The sequence below is a fragment of the Corylus avellana genome, chromosome 11, assembly GCF_965113065.1.
Source record: "Corylus avellana chromosome 11, dhCorAvel1.hap1.2, whole genome shotgun sequence".
NCBI classification, from domain to species: domain Eukaryota; kingdom Viridiplantae; phylum Streptophyta; class Magnoliopsida; order Fagales; family Betulaceae; genus Corylus; species Corylus avellana.
Genome location: NC_142500.1, coordinates 11,832,578 through 11,846,952, shown reverse-complemented (window position 1 = coordinate 11,846,952; position 14,375 = coordinate 11,832,578). Strand labels below are relative to the sequence as shown.

The 14,375-nt window shown below is 39.8% G+C and overlaps 2 protein-coding genes across 6 annotated transcripts; one reads left to right on the top strand and one right to left on the bottom strand.

Moving 5' to 3' along the window:
- Positions 1–6,299: 6,299 nt before the first annotated feature.
- On the bottom strand, positions 6,300–6,797 carry LOC148583088 (uncharacterized). Its single transcript, XM_088511547.1, has one exon. The coding sequence runs from the start codon at positions 6,795–6,797 to the stop codon at positions 6,300–6,302; it is 498 nt and encodes a 165-aa protein (XP_088367673.1).
- A 1,766-nt stretch (positions 6,798–8,563) lies between these two features.
- Positions 8,564–13,765, top strand: LOC132166284 (Intron maturase, type II family protein). Of its 5 annotated transcripts, none has more exons than XR_009438558.2 (4): positions 8,564–8,924; positions 9,602–9,759; positions 10,562–13,090; positions 13,259–13,765. XR_009438558.2 is itself a non-coding variant. In XM_059577077.2 (2 exons), the coding sequence occupies exons 1-2, from the start codon at positions 9,651–9,653 to the stop codon at positions 12,874–12,876; spliced, it is 2,424 nt and encodes an 807-aa protein (XP_059433060.2). In that variant the 5' UTR covers positions 9,150–9,650; the 3' UTR covers positions 12,877–13,765. The 5 variants fall into 5 exon arrangements, 1 of the variants encoding a protein (XP_059433060.2); XR_009438559.2 differs by having other exon boundaries at positions 9,598–9,759; XR_009438562.2 differs by lacking the exon at positions 8,564–8,924 and having other exon boundaries at positions 9,150–9,759; positions 13,324–13,765.
- Positions 13,766–14,375: the final 610 nt, after the last annotated feature.

Genomic DNA, 14,375 nt, shown 5'->3' with positions numbered 1-14,375 from the left:
GAAAACTTTGTCCTTAATCAATATGAGAAGGTGAATCCTGTTTTCCTTTTCCAACTCTTTTTATTTTTATTGGTGCCAACCGATATCTCTATAAGGGAAAAAATAGAGGATATTGTAAAGGTTCATAACATCTAAATAATATTGCACTTTATGACAACAACCAGAATGGCTAGAAACACTGAAACATCAATCTCACGATTGATATGTTGTTCGGAAGGATTTTCTTGTACCCATATTGCTGGGACTTGTGAAGATGAAGGAGCATTATAAACTCATTGGTCTAATGCAACATCTAATCTTATATGGATTCGATGATTTTCTAAATCTAGAACATTCTTAAGAGTACGAAAGAAAGCACAAAATGGATTCACCTTCAATATATCTACGATTTTGTTCGGAATGAATGAATTTAGTCGGCCTAATCATATATCCTATTATGTATCTCATGTTCAATGTCAAAAATATAACTGCAAATAGGAAGGATGTCCATCCAACAATAATAAGTCATTGATATAATGATACACTTGATCTTAAACTCTGAATGTGTATATTGCTTTTGTTTCGCCTGCATAAGTTCTTGTCATATTTACACCAAAGGATGTCAATGCAAATTTGTAATTGAAAGTGTGGACATATGTGAGAAATTCAATCGAATCCGCTTAGTTTGAAATAAATAGTTCAAAAAGTTTGTGACCCCCAAAACCCAGTAAGGATAAACCTGAACATGACTTGTTTAGCTAAACAGGTCAGACCCTAAATCCTAACACAACCCACAAGTGACCCGACACGACCCGTTTGACCCATTTAAATCCAAATGCAACCTATTAAACTTGTTTGATCTAACCCAACTTGACCCATTTCAACCTTAACACGACCTATTTGACCAATTTCAACATGTATTTTGATGGAGCCCACAACGAATAACAAAAAAATAGACTAGAAATATAACTCCTTTCAGGTAGGAGAGACCACAAACTCCAATTAGGGATGGAGGCAAACCACAATGTTTATTAATCTTCAATGATTTAAGCTATGACTACTATCCTCTATTTATACTCTAAGAATTACAAGATAACGTGGGCTAGAAATACTACTTAATAATAAGTTAATATTGGACTCAAAGACTATATAACATAGACGTACGACTCAAACTCAGACCTGGAAGATAAATAACAAATACTCTTTATTGCAATAAAACTAGTAGACCATTCTCCTTATCCGAGTAGACAAGTCCATTGCTTCTCAACCCTCAATTGCCATGTGAGACTCAACTGACTCCTTATCTCTAACTTTCTCGATGAGCATGTATTTGGTGTTTGGTCGAGGAGTCCTCTTGGACCTACGTAGCATTGGTCCGGTTCTCCATCATATTTATTATATTAAATATATATAATTTCATAAACGGGTCAACCCGTTTGTACAAAACCCTAACGTTATAATTTTGTGCCGGGTTTGTGGGTCGAGTCAAAAATTTCTAACTCTAATTTTAATCCTACTATTATTCTGTAATACTGATGTGTCAGTTCTAATTAATTTTTAGATTTTTTTTTTTTTTAACAAGAACTGATTTAAGGATTTGTTGAAACAACATTGTAGAACACTTGTGGGATTAAAATATGGTCCTACCATTACTCATGAAAAAAGTTCTTTTTTTTTTTTTTTTTTAATTTTTTTAAACGCAAGTTCTTTACTTTTAGGGGAAACTTCACTTTAGACCTCTGAATTATTGCGTGTTTTGAAAAGACCCCCCTAAATTTTAAAAACTCTCAATTTAACCTTCAATTTGAGTCAATTGACCCCCCTCCGTCAGATTTAGCAATTAAATTCTAACAGCATTGCCTAAAAAGACCAAAATACCCCTCGATTTTTTTTATTATTATTTTTTTTTTATAACTTTGATTTTTTTTAAAAAAAAAAATTGAAATTAAGGGTAAATTTTAAATTTTATAAAAAAGTCAAGGGTATAAACGTTATTGTATCACTTTTAATGTTTAAAATTTAACAGAAGAGGTCAATTGATTGAAATTGAAAGTTCATGAGTGTAAATTGAGAGTTTTTAAATTTTAGAAGGATCTTCTCAAAACGTGCAGTAGTTCAGGGATCTAAAATAAAGTTTACTCTTACTTTTAGTCCAAAGGAGAATGGGCTAGAAGTTGCTTCCCCCTCCCCTTTTTTGTAGCTTGAGTTGACAAGTTTGGGAGCCAAACTTTAAACCCAGCCCATTGATAATGGAACCCTTTAATGCAAGTTTAATAGGTGGGTTTTGGGCTTGAAAGAGATGGCAGCTCCAGTAAAGCGCATTGAGGTTGATTGGAGGCAAGAAAAAAACAAATCTTTCAAAGCTCCAAAAACCACAAAACTTCAACCAATTTATAGACCAACTTTATATGGTATTAGACTCCACCATATGGTTTTCTTGTCTAGGTTTACGTTAGAAATCCTATATTTTATTTTCTTAATAAGTTGTATTAGTATATTTTATTTCATTTCTCTAATAGGCTATTTCTTTGAGCTAAACCCTAAATTTTCTTATCTAAATAAGCCATACTTTATTTTATAAATTCAATGTATGTGCTGTATGTCATAAAGAGTTTGATATTTCAGTGTGATTGCTGTCTTGTATTTTCCATTGATGCATGCTGAATTTATACACATTCTTTTAGAGATTTACAAAGGAAAGTATTTTACAAAATAAATGACAAATTGCTTGGTTTTCCTTTCTTGTTGAGCACTAGCCATTGGACTGATTTGGTTTGCTATAATTGTACGATTTCATTTGCCTTATTTTGGATGTAGCCGTTGCTTGAGATTCCTTGTGAGGATTGTAGTCTTATAGGTCACGCACTTGCCTTGTGGAGAATATGGACGTTGCTTTGGTTTCCATGTGAGGATTTGTGGAGTTAATTATGTTTGTTCCATTACGCCCCCACAAGCGAGACACGTGGCACATAACGTTGAGCTTGGTTTGAATTAGAGAGAAAGGAGAGAAAGCGGTGGGTTTAGTGAAGATGTCAGCGAGGTTGTCTTTGTTAGAGATGAAACGCACGACTAGGGTGTTGGAGGCGACTTTATCGTAGACAAAGTGGAAATTGATTTCAATATGTTTCGTGCGGGCATGGAAGGCAGGGTTGGCGGATAGGTAGGTGGCGCCAATATTGTCGCACCAAAGTGTAGGGGGATGGGGAAGAAAAATACCAAGGTCACGGAGCAAGGATTGGAGCCAAATGAGTTCGGCAGCGGTAATGGCGAGGGTGCAATATTCAGATTCAATGCTTGACCGGGCAACAGTTCGATGTTTGTGAGAGGACCATGAGATGAGGTTGGGGCCAAGGAAAACGCAAAAGTTGCCGGTGGATTTTCAGTCATCGGGGCAGCCGGCCTAGTCAGGGTCAGAGAAAGCTTGGAGGGTTGGGGAGGGGGACCAACGGAGGAGTAGTCAGTAGGTGATGGTGAATTTGAGGTAGCAAAGGATGAGCTTTACGGCTTGGAGGTGGATAGAGGTGGGGTAGTACATGAATTGAGAAACTTTGTTGAATGCAAAGGAAATGTCAGGGCGGGTGAGGGAGAGATATTGGAGGCCGCCAACAAGGCTGCGGTAAGAGGATGGATCATTGAGTGGGTTCCCGGAGAGTAGCGATAGGGTATGTCCAGTGGACATGGGTGACTTGACGGGTTTAGCATCAGTCAAGTTGCTTTTGTGAGGGAGATCCAAGATATAGCATTGTTGAGAGAGAATGAGACCATTAGGTGTGGTAATGACTTCCATGCTAAGGAAGAAGTGAAGGGAGCCAAGGCCCTTGATTGCAAAGTTAACTCGGACTGATTGAAGAAGGGAGGTGGTCTCGTGAGGAGTGGAACTAGTGATAAGTATGTCGTTGACGTAGATGAGGATGTATGTGGTATGTTGAGGTGTACACCGGGTGAATAGGGAGGAGTCAGAGCGAGATTCGACAAAACCAAGCTCAAGAAGTTGATCACTGAGATGAGAAAACCAAGCGCGAGGAGCTTGCTTTAAATCGTACAGTGCCTTGTGTAGCTTGCAAACATGATTGGCGTAGTGGGGATGAATAAAACCAGGAGGTTGATCCATATAGACGTCTTTGGAAAGCCATCCGTGAAGGAAGGCATTTTGTACATCAATATGGCGAATAGACCATCCAGATGAGATTGCTAGAGAGAGAACTAAGCGAATGGTGGTGGGCTTGACCACCAGATTGTAGGTCTCGCCGTAGTCAATGCCAGGTTGTTGGTGAAATCCCTTGGCGACGAGTTGGGCTTTGTAGTGATCCATGGTGCCGTCAGCTTTGTGTTTGAGACGAAAAACCCATTTGCATCCAACGATGTTGGTATTGGGGGGTGGAGAGACCAGGGTCCAAGTGCCATTGGTGAGTAACGCATCAAATTCAGTGTTCATGGCGGCTCGCCAGGCAGGATGTGGAGTAGCAGAGGAGTAGTTGGTCGGTTCAACATCGTCGGAGCAAGTGGTGGCAATGAGTGCTTTTGGGAGAGGATACCGGATGAGTCCCTCTGGAAGGTTCTTTGGCTTGAAAATGTTGTTCCTGGAGCAAGTGTGAATGCCATGTTGTCGAGGAGGGGGAGTTGGAGGGGCAGTTTCTGCAGGTGCAACCTATGTACAAGAAGGAGAACAATGTCAGTAGCAGTAGGTGCTAATAAAGAGGGGGGAGGGACCTCAGCGAAAGTGGGAGGTGGTGGTGGAGTTGGGGGGTGACTCATTGGGTTATGGAGGCGTTGAGGAGTGTGGGAAGGTGGGTTAGGGGAAGGAGGGAGAGAATAGAGAAGAGCGTGTTAAGAGGGTGGGTTCAAAGTGGAAGGGGAAGGGCGAGAAAAGGGGAAAGAAGATTCATCGAAAATGACATGTCGGGAAATATAGAGGTGATCGGAAGGAAGATGAAGACATTTGTAGCCTCGATGGGAGGGATTATAGCTGAGAAAGACGCATTTGGCAGATCAACAATCCAATTTGTGTCGGTTGTAGGGGCGCAGGTGTGGCCAACACGCACATCTGAAAACGCGTAAAAATGTATAGTTGGGGCGAAGGTTAAAAAGTGTTTGAAAAGGGGAGAGGTGATTGAGGATTGGAGTGGGCAATCTATTGATGAGATAGGATGCTGTTTGGAAAGCTTCAGCCCAATAGGTTAAAGGAGTGGAAGAATGGGCTAGTAGAGTGAGGCCTATGTCGACTATGTGCTTGTATTTGCGTTATACAGACCCATTTTGTTCGTGAGTGTGAGGGCATGCTAAACGATGATGGATGCCATGTGAGGCAAAAAGATGTCGGAGTTTTTGAAATTCACCACCACCATCGGTTTGAATGGATTTAATTTTACGGTCAAAAAGCCTTTCGACATAAGCCTGAAACTTAGGGAATATGGTGAAAACATCAGATTTGCATTGGATGGGATATAACCAAGAAAATTTGCTTAAAATGATCAACAAAAATAACATAATAACGAGCACCATTATTTGATTAAACAGGGGAAGGTCCCCAAACATCAGAAAAAATTAATTCTAGAGGAACATGTGATGGGTGATCAGACATGGAAAAAGGAAGCTGGTGACTTTTGCCACGGCGACAGGCGGGGCAAAGTGGTAGCTTCTTATTAGACGTCACGGGTAGGTGAAATTGAGACACAACTTGACGAAGTATTCGATCAGCAGGTTGACCGAGACGCGTGTGCCAATCGTGATGAGAAGCACATTCACTGGAAAAAACACTAGGTGGTGCGGCTGATGTAGAGCGGGACCATTGATAAAGTCCATTCTTACTCGAGCCTTTGTGTAGAATCTTTCCGAAGATGTGATCCTTAACAAAAAAAAAAAAAGGGTGAAATTCCATGAAAGCATTATTATCTAAAGTAAATTTTTGCACAGATAATAAATTTTTTGTAACTTTTGGAACATACAAAACATTACGTAAAATAAAATTTGGTTGAGAGAGTAGAGAAGTGCCAATGTTTTTGATGGCTAAGCGGCTACCATTGCCCACTTGGATTTGATCAGGGCCATCATACTCTTCCGATTGAATATTCAATTGATTTGAATCGGAGGTGACGTGGTGAGAAACACCAGTGTCGGGATACCAGTTGAGATCCTGAGATGACATGGCCATTGCATAATAAGCTGTTAGACTCGGGCCAGGGGCTTGATAAGCTTGATTAAATTTGTTATAACAGGTGAGGGCCGAATGGCCCAATTTTTCACATACTTGACATGTGGGTCTGGACCTTGAGGAGCCCATATGCGGGCTGGACCTTGAGGATCCCATTTGCTGATGTGGGCTATATTGAAAGGGAGAGGGACCCGAAGGTCCTCCTTGACCTATGGACGTAGAGGCATGGAATTGATGAAGGCTCCCCCGTGAGTGTGACGTTGGCTGTCGAAAAAGAGGAATCTTCTTGATGATGTTTTGCAAGCCGAGATTCGTGGGCAAGGAGATACCCAAACAACGTGTCAATGGAGAGGGGCTCCACACAAGTGGTTACAGAGGTTACAAATGGGTTGTATTCGGAACCCAAACCGCTGAGGAGATAGGAGGTGAATTTTTCTTCACTGATTGAGTGTCCGGCAGCAGTAAGAGTGGTGGTGGTGTGCTTGATTTGATGATAATAATTTGAGATACTCAAATTTCCTGTCTTGGCAGTGGTAAGTTGAAGATGGAGGGTTAATATGTGGGCTTGAGATTCTGAAGTGAAAGATTTATCAAGTGTCTTCCATAGCTCTTGGGCAGTTTTGCAACCAAGGACTTGAGGCAGCAATTCATCTGAGATGGAGGACATTAGCATGCTGAGGACCAATTGATCCTAGCAGAGCCATTGAAAGGTGTCTGGGTCTGTGGAGATGGTGGAAGTGCTGCCAGGGGAGGTGGAGATGGGTGGGCTGGGGGTATTTGTGCCGTCGATGAACCCATAGAGATCATGACCTCAGAGGAATGGTTCCACAAGGCTACGCTAGGTCATGTAATTGGTTTTGTTGAGCTTGGTGATGGATTGGGCAAAACTTGAGAGAGGAGCTACGGGAAGGGCTTGCTGGGTATTGATGGGAGTAGTGTTTGGGGTGGTTTCGGTGGAGGTAGTTTCAGTGGAGGTAGAGGCCATTGGAGAAGAGCAGCAAGTATTTGAAAAAATGCTTCATAGACAAGGGAGAAAAAAAAAATGATGACGTGAGTCGCTCGTTCAAAGCTCTGATACCATAAAGAGTTTGATATTTCAGCGTGATTGCTGTCTTGTATTTTCCATTGATACATGCTGAATTTATACACATTCTTTGAGAGATTTACAAAGGAAAATATTTTACAAAATAAATGACAAATTGCTTGGTTTTCGTTTCTTGTTGAGCACTAGCTATTGGGCTGATTTGGTTTGCTATAGTTGTAGGATTTCATTTGCCTTATTTTGGATGTAGCCGTTGCTTGAGATTCCTTGTGAGGATTGTGGTCTTGCAGGTCATGCACTTGCCTTGTGGAGAATATGGACGTTACTTTGGTTTCCATGTGAGGATTTGTGGAGTTAATTATGTTTGTTTTAAGTTGATCAATCAATAAAAACATCAATTGCTCTAAGCAACAATTGGAAGTCCCCTCAAAGTGATCAATTAGAGGTTCAATACTTCAATCCCTCGAAGCGATAATTATCCCGTTTATTTTCTATATTTTTCTTATTTTCAGTTGATAGAATCCCTCATGTTTAGGAACGGAGGGAGGGGAGACTAGTATAGTAGTATAGGCCATGGTCCCCTCAATTCTTAAGAACAAAAAACTTTAAAGGTAAAAAAAAAATTACAAGGTATAAATTTTTTTTAGCATCTGACCCCAACCCATGATAATTTATGGGTCCATCTCGTGTTCTATCATTTGGTATGGAGGGCTGGCCTAGGGGTGTTAAGTGAGCGAAGCCCTCGTGAGCTCGCTCGGGCTTAGCTTGTGCTCGATTCGATTATTAAATGAGGCATTTTGTGAACACAAATACTAGCTCGAATATTAAACAAAGTAAGTTCGGCTCGATTCGGTTAGGCTCGTGAACCGCTCGTATAAGGCTCAAATTGGTAATTGTTCACATAGTTGCTCATATTAATATGAAAAATTGATGATTTTTTTTTTTTTTTTCCTAATAGCATCATTTTATTATAAAAGGATGCATATCTTATGTTTTCGAAATCAAGTGTCTTTCTGTATTGACTCAGGCTCCATACTTGGTTAGTCAAGCTAAGCAAATGCTCGTATGCAAACTAGCTTCTTGAGCCGTTTAAGAGTACTTGGAATTTAAATTTATAATAAATAAATAAATTAAATATAAGAGCATCTTGCGAGCTAGTTCGGCTCGACTTATTATGAGCTCGAGTTCGGACTCGATTTTTTGGCTCGTCCTTAAACTCATTTCGAACTCGAATAAAATTTAAACAAGCCAAGTTCAAATAAAGAAAGCTCGCTCAGGTTTACATCGTTTACACCATACTGGAGCAGTTCGATTTTCTTGGATTTTTTCTTTCCTCTGTTTTCCCTTTACGCCATTCAAATAAAAAAGAAAAAAAGAAAAAAAAAAAAAAAACCCCTTCAATTGAAATTACTGTGGGTGAGAACGTAGAGGTGCAGTAGCTGTGCTTGTGGTGTTGTGGCAAAGCAAGGGACGGTTCTGTTCTGTGCACTGGGAGGAGACGTGGCTGAAGGTGGTGGTGCGCCGCCGTGTTGTGTGTGATCTGGAGCAGTGGTGAACGGCGAAGGTGAACCCGTGGTGTGCCGCTCGTGGAGAACTCGTGGCTGGGCGAAGGGCGGTACGGTGGTGAAAGTCGTTTGTCTCCGGTGGTGGGACACGGTGGTGTGCGGTCATGGGAAGCAGCCGTGTGCGGCTACGCAAGGAGGGGCTGTGCGTGAGAATTTGGGGAAGAAGACAAGTGGTGTTTGGCTACAGGTTTGAATTCTTACCCCTATTCCAGTTTGAGGATAGCCTATTATAGTTTAGGAATATAATATTCCTGACTTTGATTTGTGGTCATACTTGGGAGTTTCGCTATGGGATTAAGGCAGTTCTTATTCCGGTTTTTCTGTAATTTAGGAGTAGTATTGTTTTAGGGGAAACCAAAAAAAACAGAAAAAAAAAAAAAAAAGAAAAAAAGAGAGAAAGAGAGGAGAAAAGAAGAAGAAGAGGTTGGTATTACTGACTTAAGTCAATACGTAATGGCCTTTAGTGGCAATGCTCCACTAGACGAGGCTTCGTTTGAATCAAGAATTATGCCGAAGATTATCGAACAATTGAGGGCATTAATGGAGGATTCACTTGAAAGAACAGTGATAGTAGCTGCTAATCTTTAAGGGAAGGCATTATACTGGTTTGATTTATTGGTAGCACGCCATGGAGAGCCAAGCGGGAAGGAATTTGTGGAAGGCTCCTTGTTCAATTTGGTTCTTCAACAAATTAGAATAGGGATGATGAGCTAGCGAAAATTCGGCAAACGTCAACAGTTGCAGAATACATAAACTGTTTGTTGAAATGCCTCTTTAGGCAGTTCCGTTGGTTACTTGTTGTTTAGTTCGTTAGTAGGATATATAGCTTTGAAGTAATGGGTCTCTATGTTTTTTTGAAGGTAGGCAGATTCTAGTCTATGGGAGTTCATTTAGTCCGTGACTAAAAAGAATAATGCGGCTCTTGGGGTTGTCAAGTGTTTGCAAACCAAACTTGCTGAAACGTGCCATACTGAAAGGGGTGAACCTTACTCGATTCATTTCGTCATTATCAACTAATATAGGTAAATTGTTATATGCCAGCTTGACAGCTATCTTCAAGGCGTATGAAACCATTGTATACCTTGGTGCTTCTCACTATAATTGCTTAAAGATTGATATCATATTTCTTTTTTATTTGCAGCAATATAGATTCATTTGATTTTTTGTGTTTATAGAATGACTTCTAGGATTTTGAGACGCAAAGTGGTTTCAGTTGTATGAACTCCACCTGAGGGGTTGTTACGAGTTCTATCTTTTAGGAAGCTGACCCTTAGGCTTAGGGATAGAAGGATTTCAATAGGTAAAAACTTAGCAAATCTATATGTATATGAATCTTGGAATTATTCTCCCCAAGTAATAGTGACAAGCTTTTGTTGAGTTGAACGGAATAATGTTTTGTTTATGTTGGCTCCCATACTCTCCTTTCAGATTTGTACTCATCCTCAAAAACTGATTATGGCTCTCCTGCTTGTATGTTGTGGAAACAAAACTCATATATGTTTTCTGTGTATTTCTGTCCACCACTCCCCTTCTCTTTCATGCCATTATGTATGGTTTGGTTGACTTTGAACAGTTTATTGTGGCTGCATTACCAGGACCTGGATTGCTAAAATTTATGGTATTCTTGTTGAATGGGCTCCAACACACCACACAAAGTGATGGGATTTCTAGTATTTGTCTATTTAGTCAGTGGACTCTAAATTTCAAAAACTAATTTCCTCCCTAAAGAAAAAAAAGATTTGGTTAACTTTAAGTTATTAAGCTTCCTATGTGAGAATATAGATTTTTTGTTGACTAAGTGAAGACATTCATAACTTGGAACAGGTAAATCTGCTGCAAGATTACATTCTCGCACATATTATTCTTCTGCTGCAGAAACTAATGACAACACTGATAAGGGCACTGGAAAAATGACATTGGCAAAGAACTTAGCCTGTCTTGTTGAAGAATCTTCATTTGTTGATGAGAGAAAGCCCAGGAGTCGAATGGAGCTCAAGAGGTATTTTGAACTCCGCATAAAGAAGAAGGTGAAGGAGCAATACACAAATGGGAAGTTTCAAGACCTAATGGCAAAAGTGATTGCCAATCTAGACACGCTTCAGGATGCTTACAATTGTATAAGGCTAAATTCAAATGTAGATATATCATTAAATAATGAGAGAGCCTCTTTTGAATCCATGGCTGAAGAGCTTTGTAGTGGGAGTTTTGATGTCATTGCCAATACTTTCTCTGTCTCAACAAAGGGTGCAAGCAAAGAAACCCTTGTCCTTCCCAATCTTAAGTTGAAGATTGTTCAGGAAGCTATCAGGATAGTTCTAGAAGTTGTTTACAAGCCCCACTTTTGTAAGATATCTCATGGTTGTCGGAGTGGGAGAGGACACTCAACGGCATTGAAGTACATTAGGAAAGAGATCTCTAACCCTGACTGGTGGTTTACCTTTCACATAAATAGAAAGCTGGATGCTTGTGTCCTAGATAAAATCATTGCAACAATGGAGGACAAGATAGAAGATCCCAGCTTGTATGCTATCATTCGCAGCATGTTTGATGCCCATGTACTCAATCTGGAGTTTGGGGGCTTTCCAAAAGGTCATGGTCTACCACAAGAGGGAGTGTTGTCCCCTATACTAATAAATATATATCTTGACCTCTTTGACCGCGAATTTTACAGATTGTCAATGAAATATGAAGCTCTGGATCCAGGTTTTCTTTCTAATCAAGATGGGTCCTATTCCAATCTGCGCACTTGGTTTAGGAGACAGCTGAAATGCAATGATCTCAACTGCAAAAATGAAAAGAATGTTAGCATAAGAGTTCATTCTTGTCGTTTCATGGATGAGATATTTTGTGCAGTCTCTGGTTCCAAAGAAGTTGCTCTCAGTTTTAAATGTGATATTCTAAATTACTTACAGAATTCTTTGCTCTTGGACGTTGACAATCAAACAGAAGTATTACCAAATGAGGGGCCCCAGGGGATTCGCTTTCTTGGCTTTTTGGTTAGAAGAAGCGTAAGAGAAAGTCCTGCTATGAAGGCTGTTCACAAGTTAAAGGAAAAGGTCAATTTATTTGCTTTACAAAAACAGGAGGCGTGGAATGCCGGGACTATTAGAATTGGCAAGAAATGGCTAGGTCATGGTTTGAAGAAGGTTAAGGAGTCTGAAATCAAGCATTTAGCGGATTGTAACTCTGTTTTGAGCCAAATTTCCTGTTTCCGTAAAGCTGGGATGGAAACTGATCATTGGTACAAGCTCTTACTGAAGATATGGATGCAAGATGTTAAAGCCAACGCAGCAAAGAGTGAGGAAATAATCCTTTCTAAGTATGTTGCAGAACCATCCCTTCCCCAAGAATTGATGGACTCCTTTTATGAATTTCAGAGGCGTGCAGAAGAATATGTTTCTTCTGAGACAGCTTCTACTCTTGCTCTTTTGCCAAATTTGAGCTCCTCAAGCAAATCTGACTCCATCACTGAGATTATTGCTCCTGTTGATGTCATAAAAAAGAGGCTTTTACGATATGGATTGGCCACATATGAAGGGTACCCTCGTACAACTTCTCTGCTTGTTTTACAAGATAATGACCAGATTATCAACTGGTTTTCTGGTCTTGTCTGCCGTTGGCTTAGATGGTGTAGTCAGTGTGATAATTTTGGTGATGTAAAGCTCTTAATTTCTGATCAAGTTAGGAAATCTTGCATTCGTACTCTAGCAGCAAAGTACCGGATACATGAAAATGAGATAGAAAAACGGTTTGACTCACAATTGAGCAGGATTCCTTCTACTCAAGAAATAGAGCAAGAGATGGAAATTGAGACATCAGATACCCAATCTTTTGATAATGATGAGGCTTTGATGTATGGGATATCTTATAGTGGCTTGTGTTTACTTTCTCTAGCAAGAGTGGTGACCCAGTCACGGCCTTGCAATTGTTTTGTTATGGGGTGCCCTTCTCCAGCACCAAGTGTTTATACTCTTCATGTGATGGAAAGGCAGAAGTTCCCAGGCTGGAAGACAGGGTTCTCAAGTTGTATTCATCCTAGCTTGAATAAAAGGCGGATCGGCTTGTGTGAGCAACATTTAAAAGATTTGTATCTTGGTCATATATCACTTCAGTCCATTGATTTCGGTGCCTGGAAATGAGTGCATTCAGTGAATTCAAAATATTGTAAAGCAGCTGGCGCCAGGACTGTTCATCTCTCAAAAAATTAGCAACCAATGAAGTAGTCCCAGAGGGTTCAAGATGACAAGGGACTATGCTGGTGTGCCAGTTTGGAATAGTCAGCATGGGAACATCATATGTTTGACTTGCTAGATGAAGAGAACGCATTAAACTTTTAAAGAATCAACTTCTCAGGTTAGTATTCGGGTAATATACTCTTAGAAGCATCAAAATGTGGTGTGTTTGTGACTATATCCTTTTTAGCATTCAAAAGATTCCAACAATTTTCTCATTTTTCATAATTTGCCCATAATGTGAAGTAGAACAAATAATTTTTTTTATTGGTGACTAAATTTTTTCAAGGTGTTTCAACATATCAGCAATGTGAAGCAAATGAAATCATGATATATACTCCATTTGGCATCAAGGTTTGGAGCGGATGGCATGCCATTTTTCCTCCATTATCCGTTAGGGAAGAGATAATAGCAAGGCAATTCTGCCAAGCCCTGTATTGATGACTTTGAGCTTTCGAAGGATACAAGCAGACTATGGGAATGATATTACAGAGAGGGCAGTGCCACGGGTATACAGAGCCTTTTCTTGTGCTCCTTTTTTCGCGCACGCGGAAAATGAAGGAGAAAGAGCTGTCAATGTTGAAGTGCGAGAATGGAGCACCAACAGCAATGGTCACGAAACTCATGACCTTTTCACAGTGAGCCAGATAACTTTATTGGCCATCTATATTCCGACCTTTATTTTGACAGTAATCTGTATTGTATATTGTATTGAGTCTGGAGCTTCAATGGTTTTTTGCCTAACAAATTAAAACTCGAGTATTAGTAATGACAGTAGGATTAGTTGGATTGATTAGACGGTTGACAATTTGCAATGTATGTGCATGTGTTGGCATTCATATTGTTCAACAAAAATGATAGGAAACACCACAAATCAATTCCCCTCCTTTTGGCACCAAACGGTGCCAAAAGCAGACAAGAGCAGATAAATATCATGTCTTCTCTTCTGCTTCCCTAATTAGTATGATATGATTTTTTTTTTTTAAAAAAATTTATTTATTTATTTTTAAGCTTAGCTTGTTTTGACATAAAATATTTTTTATATATTTTTTAATTTTTTTGGTGTTTGGTACGAATAAAAATCATGGTCAAATCAAAAATATTTTTGGTTGACCAGAAAAACATTTTTTAATTTTCGTGAAAATAATTTTACTTATTCAAAATTTTAAATCATTTTCTGCGTTTAAGCTTTTCTCTCTTTCTTGGACGCACTCTTTCTTGCAATTTATTCTCTGTTATTGTCTGCCATCATAACGCACTGCCAGAAACAGCCATTGGCTGCTGCCAAAGGTCGTATGATTTCCCTGAAGTCACTAGAAGACGCCATTGGCTGCTATGGATTTTCACCGAAATCCGCCAATGAAAGTGGCTGGAAGTTGCTGTTGCCGAAGATCATCGAACTTAGC